Source organism: Trachypithecus francoisi, unplaced genomic scaffold (genome assembly GCF_009764315.1).
Source record: "Trachypithecus francoisi isolate TF-2019V2 unplaced genomic scaffold, Tfra_2.0 Lachesis_group6, whole genome shotgun sequence".
Taxonomy (NCBI): domain Eukaryota; kingdom Metazoa; phylum Chordata; class Mammalia; order Primates; family Cercopithecidae; genus Trachypithecus; species Trachypithecus francoisi.
The window spans coordinates 48,990,892-49,004,114 of NW_022681471.1; the positions used below are offsets into that span (position 1 = coordinate 48,990,892).

The window sequence follows — 13,223 nt, forward strand, 5'->3', positions numbered from 1 at the left end:
TCGTGTGTCTGTTTCCCTCTCCTGTGATTCATTTCCACACCTCTATAACCAAAATCTTTTGCACCAAAATGGGTGTAGGACACAGGAAGTGGGGTTCTTATCCCCACCCCTGTGATGAAGGCTATATGGGTATAGCATATACCCATATACCCGTATTCTTATTCCGCTTGCCCCAAGGACCACCCAAAATTGACCTTGGGTAGGAAGGAGTATCAAAAACGCATGTCGGGACCCACTTTAGGACTCTACCCTCAGCAGTCAGCCATCACAGCCCTGGGGTTCCCCCAGAGTTCACGAGCCAGAACACAAACCTGCAGCGTCTGGGACAGTTGTTTTCCTTGTACTTTGACCAGAATTTTCTTCTTCTCCATAATAGTAATAATTAACCAGAAGATACAAAAGGCAGGAAAAAAAGCACTTGAGTAGACTCCCATTATGTGACAGCAACGTCACAGGTAAGTTGAGACTACCAATTTTCCCTCCCACTCACAAGCGGAACAGCAGGAACCAGCATCCCTCCGCTCTTCCTTCACCCTGGGTCTGGGATGACTCTTTTTCCACGTTGGCATTTCAGTTGGCCAGGCATAGTATTTGGTTTCTCTAATCATCAGGAAGAGGCAGCGTTTTTCTGGGGGTTATTGTCAGTTTACAATTATTGTGGACTTATCTCTTTCCCCTGTTCTAACCTCCCCCCAAACGGCTCCTTCACCCCACCTTCTCTCCCAGTAGTCATTATTTTTCCTCTGAGCCTCTTACCTGCACATAAATGGCCAAGAAGGTGCGTATAAAGAAAGGAGGCTGGGAGTGGAAGTAGAACATTTTCTTCTGTGTATCCTTCTGTTCCAGTGTTTAATTTAAAATGCTTTCTTTTTACATTGAAGAATACAATACTTAACACATTTTGAAGATGGGGGAATGGGCATTTATCCCAAAAGTTCTCTTTTCATTATTATTTGGCTAAATTGTCATATATCAGATTAAAATGTTTTTAATCAGCTACAAAAGGAATCACAAACTTTTAAAATATGCCAATTGTTCACAACCTTTAAAACGTACTCTTTAGGGAGAAAAATAATTTACAATAATAAATAAGATTTTCTACTAAATAAAAAATTCTTCATAATTTGGTTGTGTTTATATCTATCAGTTAGAAAATGTGTGTGATACTTCCCAAATAGCTTAAAAAAACAAGATGGCAAATTTGAAATTTAAAACCTACATTTTCCTAAAATTAATCAACATGTTATGTGTTTGATAAATTAATCCCTGGAGAGCCTGTCAACCTTAAATAATGAGATTCAGAAAACATGATTAAGTACAGAGTTTATTCAAGCGCAAAGCTTGAGTATAGCCACCCTGAAACACCAGCTCCAAGCAAATGGAATCAGTGTTCCAAAGTGGAAAAATTAAGGTTTCACTCACATACGCAGAGACAGAGAAATTTTAGCAGGGTTGCATTTTCCATACAAGACCTGTGCATATGCTGCAGCTATCTATTTTTCCGTGAGGACGGGTAGTGATCTGAGGGAGTCTTATCTCTGGTGCCATTTTGTCTTAATTATTTACAGGGGGGAAAAAAGGCAGAAGTTGCAGCTTCATGCCCTGTGACTCAAGCTGCATAGCCACATTCCTCTCAAGGCTCAGAATAATTTAAAGTTCCAGCAGTTTTAAGTTTGAATTATTTAATTTCACAAGCCTAACAAGTGTCTTGTTTTTATCCGATTATAGAAAAATGATCTCCTATCTTTCCCACTTATGGAAGTGTTTAATTTTCACAACTAACTAGTATGGTTTTGTTCTGTTAAAGGAATGCAGCCTGCTAGGCCTCTCACCTGGGGCCTCCTTCCCTCCAGGAAACTCATGAGGAGGCTGGCCTTGCGGTAGGGTCACTGCCTACCAATTCATCCCCACCCAAGTAGCCCCTCAGCCAGGTTTAAGACAATGTCCCAGGAACTCTCACTCACTGACCATATTACTTAGCCTAGACCAGGTGTTCTCAACTAGGAAAGTCTGTGGACCATTTGAAATTCTATGCAGGTTTGTGCATGTTTAGGGTTGGTGGGGTACACGCACTTTTGTGGGAAGAGGGTTTGTACCTTAGGAAGCTGGGAAAGCCTGATACATGAGCAGGGTGAAATTATGAAGAAGCTGAAGCCATGAGGTCTCCTCAGTGACACAGGAGGAGAAGGATGAATGAGGATAAGAGGAGAGACTGAGAACAACTGAGCCAAGGTAGTGACAGAGCACTGCAGCGCTCAGGTCCTGCTCTTAGACATCCATTAGGAATTTACTGTCTATTCTCAGTTTCCCTTGAGATCATAATCTTCTCTACCGCCTCATAGATTCTCACCGTAAATCCTTCCTCAACTAAACTAGTCTAAATCTCTGTTCCTTACGACTAGTGAGACTATCTAAAAGATTGGTTACCTGTAATAAAATGTTCCTAAAAGTGAACAAACTACTAGTACACATAGTTACAAACTGCATGAAAACTTGTGAAAGGGCTTCAATAGAGTGTTGACCAAAGAAGACACACATATGTGGAATAAGTATAAATTATTCAGCCTTCCTAGGAGTCAAAATGGACAAATTAAAACTTCAAGGCACTCATTCACCTGTGAAATTGGTGAATATTTTTTTAAAAATCATACCATCCATTTTACATGAGTTCATTCACATGGACTGTCAGTACACGTGTAAATTGGTTAAATTACCTTGCAGGCCTTCTTGGTAATACACATAAAAATAAATAAGATGCTTCAGATTTTTAGACCCAGCAATTTCACTTTTAGAAATTTTTCCTTAGGAAATAATTTTGGTTGTGTGCAAAGATTTTGGTTAAGGCTTGAGTTATAATAGCAAAAACATAGAGGCAGCCTAAATATTAAACAAGTGGTAGATAAATTCCTGTTAATTTCGACATGATGAAGTACAGTATTTATTGGCATAGAAATATTTACATTGCATTGTTAGATAGAAAATATGTATAAAATAGTGTCCTGGTGTAAACAAATTTTATATCTATGTATCTATTTATCTCTACATATCTATATAATAATATATAATATGACTAACATAGGTATATAGTATACTATTTATAATATGTAATATATTTATCTCTACACACACACACACACACATACACACATATAATCTCCTCCATCCCATTCACAAGCAGAGCAGTGAAAACTGGCCTCCCCTCCTCTCTCCCTTCTTCCTTATTCTGGAATATATATTTCAATTTTAAAATTGTATATATATATGTGTGTGTGTGTGTTTTATATATATTATTTACATAAAATTAAATGCCCATATATACAGTGAAGAGTGAATAAAGTCTAGGTTACCTTAAAACTATGTATTTCGAGGCCGGGCGCGGTGGCTCAAGCCTGTAATCCCAGCACTTTGGGAGGCCGAGACGGGCGGATCACGAGGTCAGGAGATCGAGACCATCCTGGCTAACATGGTGAAACCCCGTCTCTACTAAAAAATACAAAAAAACTAGCTGGGTGTGGTGGCGGGCGCCTGTAGTCCCAGCTACTCGGGAGGCTGAGGCAGGAGAATGGCATAAACCTGGGAGGCAGAGCTTGCAGTGAGCTGAGATCCGGCCACTGCACTCCAGCCTGGGCGACAGAGTGAGACTCTGTCTCAAACAAACAAACAAACAAACAAAAACTATGTATTTCATTGTTCCATGTATGTCATTCAAGTAAACTATGGAAAATTTGGAAAATACACAAGAATTATAGACATGAAAGTTTTTAGAAGTCTCTATTCCCATAAAATTAAATGGGAGTTTAATTTTAAGTTTAAATATTTTGATTTTCCCCCCACTAACATTATAACTTATATTAATACGCTATGAAGTAGGTAAGTTTGACTAGGTAGGATTTTACCTTATATGCTGACTTTAGAATCCATCCTTGGCTTAAGATGCAACTACACTGCACTGACACATTCAGTGAAAATTGAGAGGAAATCTACAGAAAGGACATAAGGGTTTAGATTGACGATATGTAGTGATTGCCTAATTAATATTTGTGAAATCAATAAGTGGATGAAATGTATATTTGATAGCCACCAAATAAATGAAATTGAGTGTGCATTATTGAGGGTTTCCTTCCTTCTGTATGTATTTTAAGTATAACCGGGATAGTTATATATACATTATTTATAACCTGCTTTTAAATAATAGTTATTTTCTTTATTTGCAAAAAATAAAACATTTTTACTGGAAAAAAGTAAGGGAACTATAGATACCTGCCACATGTCAAGCAGAGCCAGAAAAACAATCCTTTCTGTTTCTATTCATACATATTTTTTAAAGAATTGAATTGGCAACTAAGAATACTATTTTATAATCTGTTTAAACTATTATATTATCGCCATAAGTATTACATTTTCTAGCAAAAATATTTCCCCAGAAAATATTTTCATCAGGTCAAATTTAAGAAAGAGATGCCTCCTTCCCCATGTTAATAATTTAGTACTAGAAATGCAAATCAAAACCACAATGAGATACCATCTCAAGCCAGTTAGAATGGCAATCATTAAAAAGTCAGGAAACAACAGGTGCTGGAGAGGATGTGGAGAAATAGGAATGCTTTTACACTGTTGGTGGGATTGTAAACTAGTTCAACCATTATGGAAAACAGTATGGCGATTCCTCAAGGATCTAGAACTAGAAGTACCATATGACCCAGCCATCCCATTACTGGGTATATACCCAAAGGATTACAAATCATGCTGCTATAAAGACACATGCACACGAATGTTTATTGTGGCACTATTCACAATAGCAAAGACTTGGAACCAACCCAAATGTCCATCAGTGACAGACTGGATTAAGAAAATGTGGCACATATACACCATGGAATACTATGCAGCCATAAAAAAGGATGAGTTTGAGTCCTTTGTAGGGACATGGATGCAGCTGGAAACCATCACTCTCAGCAAACTATTGCAAGAACAGAAAACCATACACTGCATGTTCTCACTCATAGGTGGGAACTGAACAATGAGATCACTTGGACTCGGGGAAGGGGAACATCACACACCAGGGCCTATCACGGGGAGGGGGGAGGGATTGCACTGGGAGTTATACCTGATGTAAATGAAGAGTTGATGGGTGCTGACGAGTTGATGGGTGCAGCACACCAACATGGCCCAAGTATACATATGTAACAAACCTGCACGTTATGCACATGTACCCTAGAACTTAAAGTATAATAATAAAAAATAATAATAATAATAATTTAGTACTACACCTTGACCATCTCAAACTTGATTGGAGGGAGGGATAGTCAGAGGAACGGGAAGAGAGCCTCATTTCTAATGCATACTAGTTACAAACATGTAGTCCTTAGAGGAGGTCAGCGGAGCAAGGGAAGGAAATGTGAGGGATTCAACCATTGTAAGGATCTCAAGACTCAAACAGGTAGTGGAGGCACTTAATTCAGACCCTGTTCAGCTACAGAGAAAAATGTATATGAAATATGTGCCATAAAATAAGATCATACTATTTCCAGGCATTTCCTTACTGTAGAAGTCAAACATGGCCCCTGAGAAAATGTGGAAGAGTCTACAATGAAGTAAAAAAAAGAATATAGAAATCCATAAGCCCACCAACCACCCAATCATACCTAATTCTAACACTGTTACTGTTAGTAATCTGCTTTTCCTTTACATACCATTATAAAAATTTTCATTTCAATAGATACATGGCTGTCTAATATTTGTCAGATATTTTATTTCTTCATTTTTCAGTTTTGTCTCAATCATTTTTCTGAATATTAGTAATTGATGTATTACTAACTTATTATATATTTATTTATTATTATATTTTAAGTTCTAGGGTACATGTGCGCAACGTGCAGGTTTGTTACGTAGGTATACATGTGCTGTGTTGGTTTGCTGCCCCCATCAACTTGTCATTTACATTAGGTATATCTCCTAATGCTATCCCTCCCCCAGGCCCCCAACCCCCGACAGGCCCTGGTGTGTGATGTTCCCCACCCTGTGTCCAAGTGTTCTCATTGTTCAATTCCCACCTATGAGTGAGAACATGTGGTGTTTGGTTTTCTGTTCTTGCAATAGTTTGCTGAGAATGATGGTTTCCAGCTTCATCCATGTCCCTACAAAGGACATGAACTCATCCTTTTTTATGGCTGCATAGTATTCCATGGTGCGTATGTGCCACATTTTCTTAATCCAGTCTATCATTGATGGACGTTTGGGTTGGTTCCAAGTCTTTGCTATTGTGAATAGTGCTGCAATAAACATATGTGTTCATGTGTCTTTATAGCAGCACGATTTATAATCCTCTGGGTATATACCCTGTAATGGAATCACTGGGTCAAGTGGTATTTCTAGTTCCAGATCCTTGAGGAATCGCCACACTGTCTTCCACAATGGTTAAACTAATTTACACTCCCACCAACAGTGTAAAAGCATTCCTATTTCTCCACATCCTCTCCAGCTTGTTGTTTCCTGACTTTTTAATGATCATCATTCTAACTGGCTTGAGATGGTATCTCATTGTGGTTTTGATTTGCATTTCTCTGATGACCAGTGATGATAAGCATTTTTTTATGTGTCTGTTGGCTGCACAAATGTCTTCTTTTGAGAAGTGTCTGTTCATATCCTTTGCCCACTTTTTTTGATGGGGTTGTTTTTTTCTTGTAAATTTAAGTTATTTGTAGATTCTGGATGTTAGCCCTTTGTCAGATGGGTAGATTGCAAAAATTTTCTTCCATTCTGTAGGTTGCCTATTCACTCTGATGGTAGTTTCTTTTGCTGTGCAGAAGCTCTTTAGTTTAATTTGGTCCCATTTGTCTTTTTTGGCTTGGTGTTTTAGTCATGAAGTCCCTGCCCATGCCTATGTCCTGAATGGTATTGCCTAGGTTTTCTTCTAGGGTTTTTATGGTTTTAACATTTAAGTCTTTAATACATCTTGAATTAATTGTATAACTTATTAGTAATTTAAATATATAAATACAACACTTAGAAAATAAAAGTTCTCTTTATATGAAATACACATTCTCAAGTATATCCTATGATAATCGCTCAGGATATATTCATCTGCATTTCTAATGATATAAAAATACAGTAAGACCCTGAAACAACTTGAGTTTGGATATAACATGATTGGTGATAGCAGGTGGGGAGAGAGTAAAATGGATGGATGATATTTAAGTCCAAGTGCTCAGTGAAGAATGTTTGTGGCAACAAATCACAGCTGAGTCCTTGACGAATTTGGGCTGTGCAGCCAGCTAGCCAAATAGACTCACATCAGTCGTTCCATCCATCTCTCAGTTACATAACTGGAATTTTATAGAATGAATTTGTGGACTTCACTTATCATGTTATCTTGGAATTTAATTATATACTCATATTTTAAATACACAAAATAAAATATGTCTACTGTTACAAAAATGTAATACCACATATAAAATTAATTTTCAATGTGTCTGTTTTGTTTAACAGTATACATTGAACATTTTTTTCATGTGAGTAATGTAACTCCACATCATTTTTTCATCAATGTATAATGAAAAAACTTTATAAACTCTATATGAATGATCAAACTTTTCTTAAACCGATTTCCTTTTAGAAACATGTAAGTTTTTGGCTCTTTAAAAAAACACTATTACCACAACTACTACAATGACCATATTTGGCATAGGAGTATTAATGTATGATAAATTTCTAGAAGAGGAACTGATGTGTCCAAAAGCACATATCTTTCAAAGTTTGATATTGCCAAAATGACTTCCAAAAATGTTGTATTACTTAATATTCTCACAGTACATATGAATATTTGTTTTACCATATCCTCATCAGCTCTGTATATAATAAATATTTGTCTTTTCTAATTGTATAGATGAAAAATTAACTCATTTTTATTTTCAGTAGATCTCAATTCGATGAGCATATGCTATTATTCCCTTCTTTCAGATGAGGAAACTCAGGCTCACAATGTGTACCTGACAATTGATTAACTGATGATTCTTCAGGCAGCACAGCTTCCTGGTAACACCACCATGAGGACTCTGGAATCAACATTACTCTTTTTTTTAAATTTTGAATCATCTTCCTCACAAATGTGTAATATAACAACAGCTTTCACTTTAAAAGCACTTACTATATGCCAGGCACTATTCTAAGCACCGTACATATATTAACTCATGTCATTAAAGTAATTTTGTCTTTGTATTTTCTGACTATAAAAAGATAAAAGTTGCCCAGTTCAGTGGCTCAGGCCTGTAATTCCAGCCCTTTGGGAGGTTGAGGCAGGAGGATCACTGAGTCCAGGAGTTGGAGACCAGCCTGGGGAACACAGACCTTGTCTCTACAAAAAAATTAAAAGACTAGCTGGGCATGGTGGCACACATCTGTAGTCCCAGATACTTGGGAGTCTGAGGCGAGAGGATCACTCGTGTCAAGGAGTTTGAGGCTGCGGTGAGCTGTGATTGCGCCACTGCAACCCAGCCTGGCAACAGAGTGAGGCTCTGTCTCAAAAAAAAAAAAAAAAAAAAGACAGAAAGAAAAAAAAAGAAAAAAGAGAGAGAAAGATTAAAGTTACCTTTTAAAAAGAATATAGAAGTATGAAGAATAAAAAGTAAAACTTGCATTAAAATATCTCACTCTGGTTCCAGGGTCTTTTGTTGTTGTTTCACAACTGCTGCCAAGCCCACCCTGCTCCACAACAGCTAAGAACCAGATTGCAGAGGAAATGGAGGCTAGGGGAGGGACGACTGATGGAGGAGTCATCCTGGGAGCGGAAGACTGGAAGAGACAATTCTCGAAAGAAGTAGAAAAGTTTAATAGCTGCAGAAAAAGAGGTAGCCCCTCCCTAGTAATCAGAGTCAAGCAAATAACATTTTTCCCTCCGGGATAGGAAACAACAGAAAAGACTGACAGGGCCAAATGTGTAAGTGGGGGGCGGGGAGGGAGCAGAGGGTGGGCCCACTTCTGCCGCGCTTTTGGTGGGAGTGGAAATTAGGGACCCGAGCTCACTGGTGACGTAGATCTCATGTGACCAGGAGTCGACGTGTGCAGAAGTCCTGGTAGTCTGGTCCTTGTTCCCGTCTGGATACCAGCTTCCTTCAGCAGTGCAGGCGGTGGTCCCTGAGGCTAGTGGAAGGAGTCAAACTTGCGGGAATTTTGCAGGTTGGTGTCAGTGTAGGTGTTGACTGGGGATTTCTAGTGTGGGGGGCTTAAGGCAGAGACTTGTGGGAGTGCCAGTCAGGTCCGGCTCTCCACCCTCCACCTCCAGGTCTACAGGAACTGATGACCCTTGGGAAAGGGACTAGGGGTCCTAGGAGAAGAACAAGGAGACCTGTGATAGTTTAAAAAAAATCATCCTCTGCTATCTAATACTGCTTTCCGGATCCCCACCCTCCTCCCGAACCCCGCCTCAGTCTTAAAGATAGTTTGGAAATAATCTGCTTTCTCACTCTTTGTTTGATGGGAAAAACGAAGTGACTTGTATGCACTGTGGATAGGGGGTGAACTGGAGGAAACAAAAGGTGGGAAACTTTCCATATCCGAAACCCTAAAGGAGGAAAGCTACGTGTGTCAGTCTCTGGCGCTGGTCGGCCCACCAAGCGCTCGCCCCACCCCCACCGTCCCCTCCCGTTTCCCGTTTGTCTGCAGGTCTGTTGTTTCTAGCAAGACCCAAAGCTAGAAAAGGAGGAGGAAGAAACTGACCCGATCAGTGCCAGGTAGGTGAGCGGAATATTATAAAGTCTCCTGGGATGGAGACAAAGGTTGTAAGCTCCACTGTTCCTGCCGGCTCCCTTCCACCCCACCCCTTTCCCCTCTTCTTTTCTCTCCCCCTTCTCCTTCCCCTCTTCCTCTGCCTGCCAGCCACCTTTCTCTTTTCTGGCCTGGTCCCTGTGTTAGGCCCTATGGGGGAAAAAGGAGGGGAGGGCTGGGAGGCGGAAAGAAGGGCCTTGGAAAAGGTTAGAGGGAAGGACAAGAGAAGTGAGGAGGTGGAAAGTGGAGGTAAGAGGAGTGGGGATAGTGAAGCTCTGATTGCTGACTGGACTTCTTAGTGGAAGATATTTTATAACAGTCTGAATAAAAAAAAAAACTTAAATGCTGAGACCTCTGTCCACAGCACCTGTCCACTCACCAAGTCTTTAACTTACTGTCTTCTTTTTACTTTCTAGAAGTCATTGTATTCCAAGAGGAATAAGCAAAAAAATAGAAGAAGGAAAGAAGGAAGAGAGGTAGACAGATACAAGATGAAATCCTGTCAAAAAATGGAAGGAAAACCAGAAAATGAGAGTGAACCAAAGCATGAGGAAGAGCCAAAGCCTGAGGAAAAGCCAGAGGAGGAGGAGAAGCTAGAGGAGGAGGCCAAGCAAAAGGAACTTTTAGAGAAAGGCTGATTCAATCTCTCCAGGAGTTTAAAGAAGATATACACAACAGGCATTTAAGCAATGAAGATATGTTTAGAGAAGTGGATGAAATAGATGAGATAAGGAGAGTCAGAAACAAACTTATAGTGATGCGTTGGAAGGTTAATCGAAACCATCCTTACCCCTATTTAATGTAGTTTACCTTGATTTTTATCTGATATTAACAATACCATATAGCTTGCTTTTTATTAGCATTTCCTGATATTCCTTTGTCCATATTTCTACTTATAACCTGTTGCTATTAATGGTTTTAGATGTATCTCTTGTAATCTGCATCTCATTGTTTATTGTATTTTGAACCAATCTACAAGTCTCTGTCTTTTAATAAAAGAACTTTACTCATTTGTAAAAAAGAGGTTCTTGGTAGGATATAAAATGGAAAAAGGCTAAGTAATATGTGAATATCATATTTTTGAAAGGTAAAAAGTACATTTGTATATTACTATATGGACATAACTTGTGAAGGACGAAAGAAAGTATAGCCTCTCGGTGGTGGGATTATGAATGATTTTTCTCCTTTTGCTTATTTGTATTTTCTATATTCCTAAAATTAACACACATTATTATTGCTAGAATAATAAAAGCTTTATAACAAAAAGAAGCAACAAGCAGCACTTATTAGTTTATTTCTAAATGTATTGGGGCATTTAATATTTGTTAACAGAATTTTAGAAGCAAATGTGAACTTCAAAGCAACTCCAGACCACTTAGCTAGAATAATAAATTTTACATATTTTCTCATCTTTAAAATAAATAAAATAATCTCACAAGGATCTGGTGAGGGCCAAATAAGGTAATGACTGTGAACTATGTTTGACAGAGTTTTGTTCCCATTCCCAACTCCATAAGAGATTAATTTCAGGGATTTGGAAGGGTGGAGAAAGTAGTTCTTATCTGTGATTAAGAACAAACCCAAGGCTGGGTGGCTTACACCTCTAATCCCAACACTTTGGGAGGCCCAGGTGGGTGGATCACGAGGTCAGGAGATTGAGACCATCCTGGCTAACATGGTGAAACCTTATCTCTACTAAAAATGCAAAAAATGAGCCAGGCATGGTGGCGGGCGCCTGTAGACGCAGCTACTTGGGAGGCTGAGGCAAGAGAATGGTGTGAACCCAAGAGGCAGAGCTTGCAGTGAGCCAAGATCGTGCCACTGCACTCCAGCCTGGGCGACAGAGCAAGACTCTGTCTCAAAAAAAAAGAAAAAAAGAACAAACCCAAGGAACTGTGAGCTGGGTGCCACCTTTATGTTCATTTCCTGGTATGCCTGCCCAGCTTCTCATGCCCCTGCCCTTGATACTACCATATATACTGCATTTCCTGCCCCTTCTGCTGGGTCTTGCACCTTCAGGCCCCTACCACTGTGAATGTGCTAGAATTCTCAAGTAGTGAAGCCCAGCATATTTCTTTGGCACCCCCAGTAAGCTTAGTTCCCAGACTGACCTTTAGAGAAGTTACGAGATTGCCCATCTCTTCAATTTAGATAGACATTTATGCAGTGCCACATGAGTCATGATGTCTTATAGATATCTTGGCAACTTTGGGATTTTAACTTTCTACCCATAAGACTCAGACATGATAGGTCCATCTGGGAGTTGGACCAGAAGACAAATCTGAGTAACAGACATTATGCTTTACTCAGAATTGCTGCCCTGGATCTGAAGACTACCATTTTATCTTCCTGACTCCTATTTCCTTAGGACGAATGATTTCTCCAGAAGACTGGTGGCAGGCCCTCCTCATCTGTTCAACAGATATCTCTAGACTTGTATAAATTTTGAAGGAAAATTCAAGTCAGATTTTGGAATAACCCCACCCCTGGCTGGAAATATATGAAAGTGTTGTGTAGGCCTTATTATGTGTCTATATCTACATATCTCTATCTGTCTATCTATCTATCTATATTATCTATATCTATCTTTCTTTTTTTTTTTTTTTTTTTTTTTTAAGGTGGAGTCTCACTCTGTCTCCCAGGCTGGAGTGCAGCAGCGCAATCTCAGCTTACCACAACCTCCACCTCCCAGGTTCAAGCGATTCTTGTGTCTCGCCTCCCGAGTAGCTGGGATTATAAGCATGCACCACCATGCCTGGCAAATTTTTGTTTTTTTGTATTTTTACTAGAGACGGGGTTTCGCCATGTTGGCCAGGCTAGTCTCAGACTCCTGACCTCAAGTGATCCACCCACCTCTGCCTCCCAAAGTGCTAGGATTATAGGCATGAGCCACCGTGCCCAGCCTATCTTTCTTTCTTTACAAAAGGCCCACTATTGTGCCTGTCATGTGTCATTTTCCTCTGTGATGCCATTTTGGGAACTCTTCATGTCTCCAGACCATTCTTCAAGGTAATGGCAGCCTAATGGTTGCTGGTAGGGCTGCAGTTCATGTTGGAGTGAGACAAGGTTCCAGGCTCACTGCCAGTTTTACAAAACAGAATAAATCCATCCCCTTGGCCCTCAGAGGGGTTGCACTTAGGAAGGATGTGGAAAGGCTCACTCAAGCCACACTCCTGTCTAGGATAGGCCTGACTTTGGCTTCTCTGCTAGGCACAAGGCCCTCCTCGGCTGATAGCTTGCCTGTCCTGAACAGACATACCTGGAGAAAAACAACTATCCTTTTTGCAGATCAGAACACTAGACTTCCTTTCTCCCTTCTTTCCTTCACAAGGAGGTTTGATGAGGACTTTTTATAAGGAAGAAGATAAGATCTCAAAATTCACTAAGAGAAACTTTGTCCCAGACATGACTGCTCTGCATGTAATCAGATAACTTGTGGTTAAAGTCAGAGTCTGGTGGTAGGG

At 39.7% G+C, this 13,223-nt stretch overlaps 1 protein-coding gene across 1 annotated transcript; it reads left to right on the forward strand.

The window, feature by feature from the left end:
- The first annotated feature begins 9,019 nt into the window (after nucleotides 1-9,019).
- On the forward strand, nucleotides 9,020-11,028 carry TCEAL9 (transcription elongation factor A like 9). The gene is given in 4 exon segments (XM_033201930.1): nucleotides 9,020-9,171; nucleotides 9,658-9,725; nucleotides 10,176-10,368; nucleotides 10,371-11,028. Coding segments are annotated over 2 exon segments (312 nt in total). The 5' UTR covers nucleotides 9,020-9,171; nucleotides 9,658-9,725; nucleotides 10,176-10,250; the 3' UTR covers nucleotides 10,565-11,028.
- The last annotated feature ends 2,195 nt before the right edge of the window (nucleotides 11,029-13,223 follow it).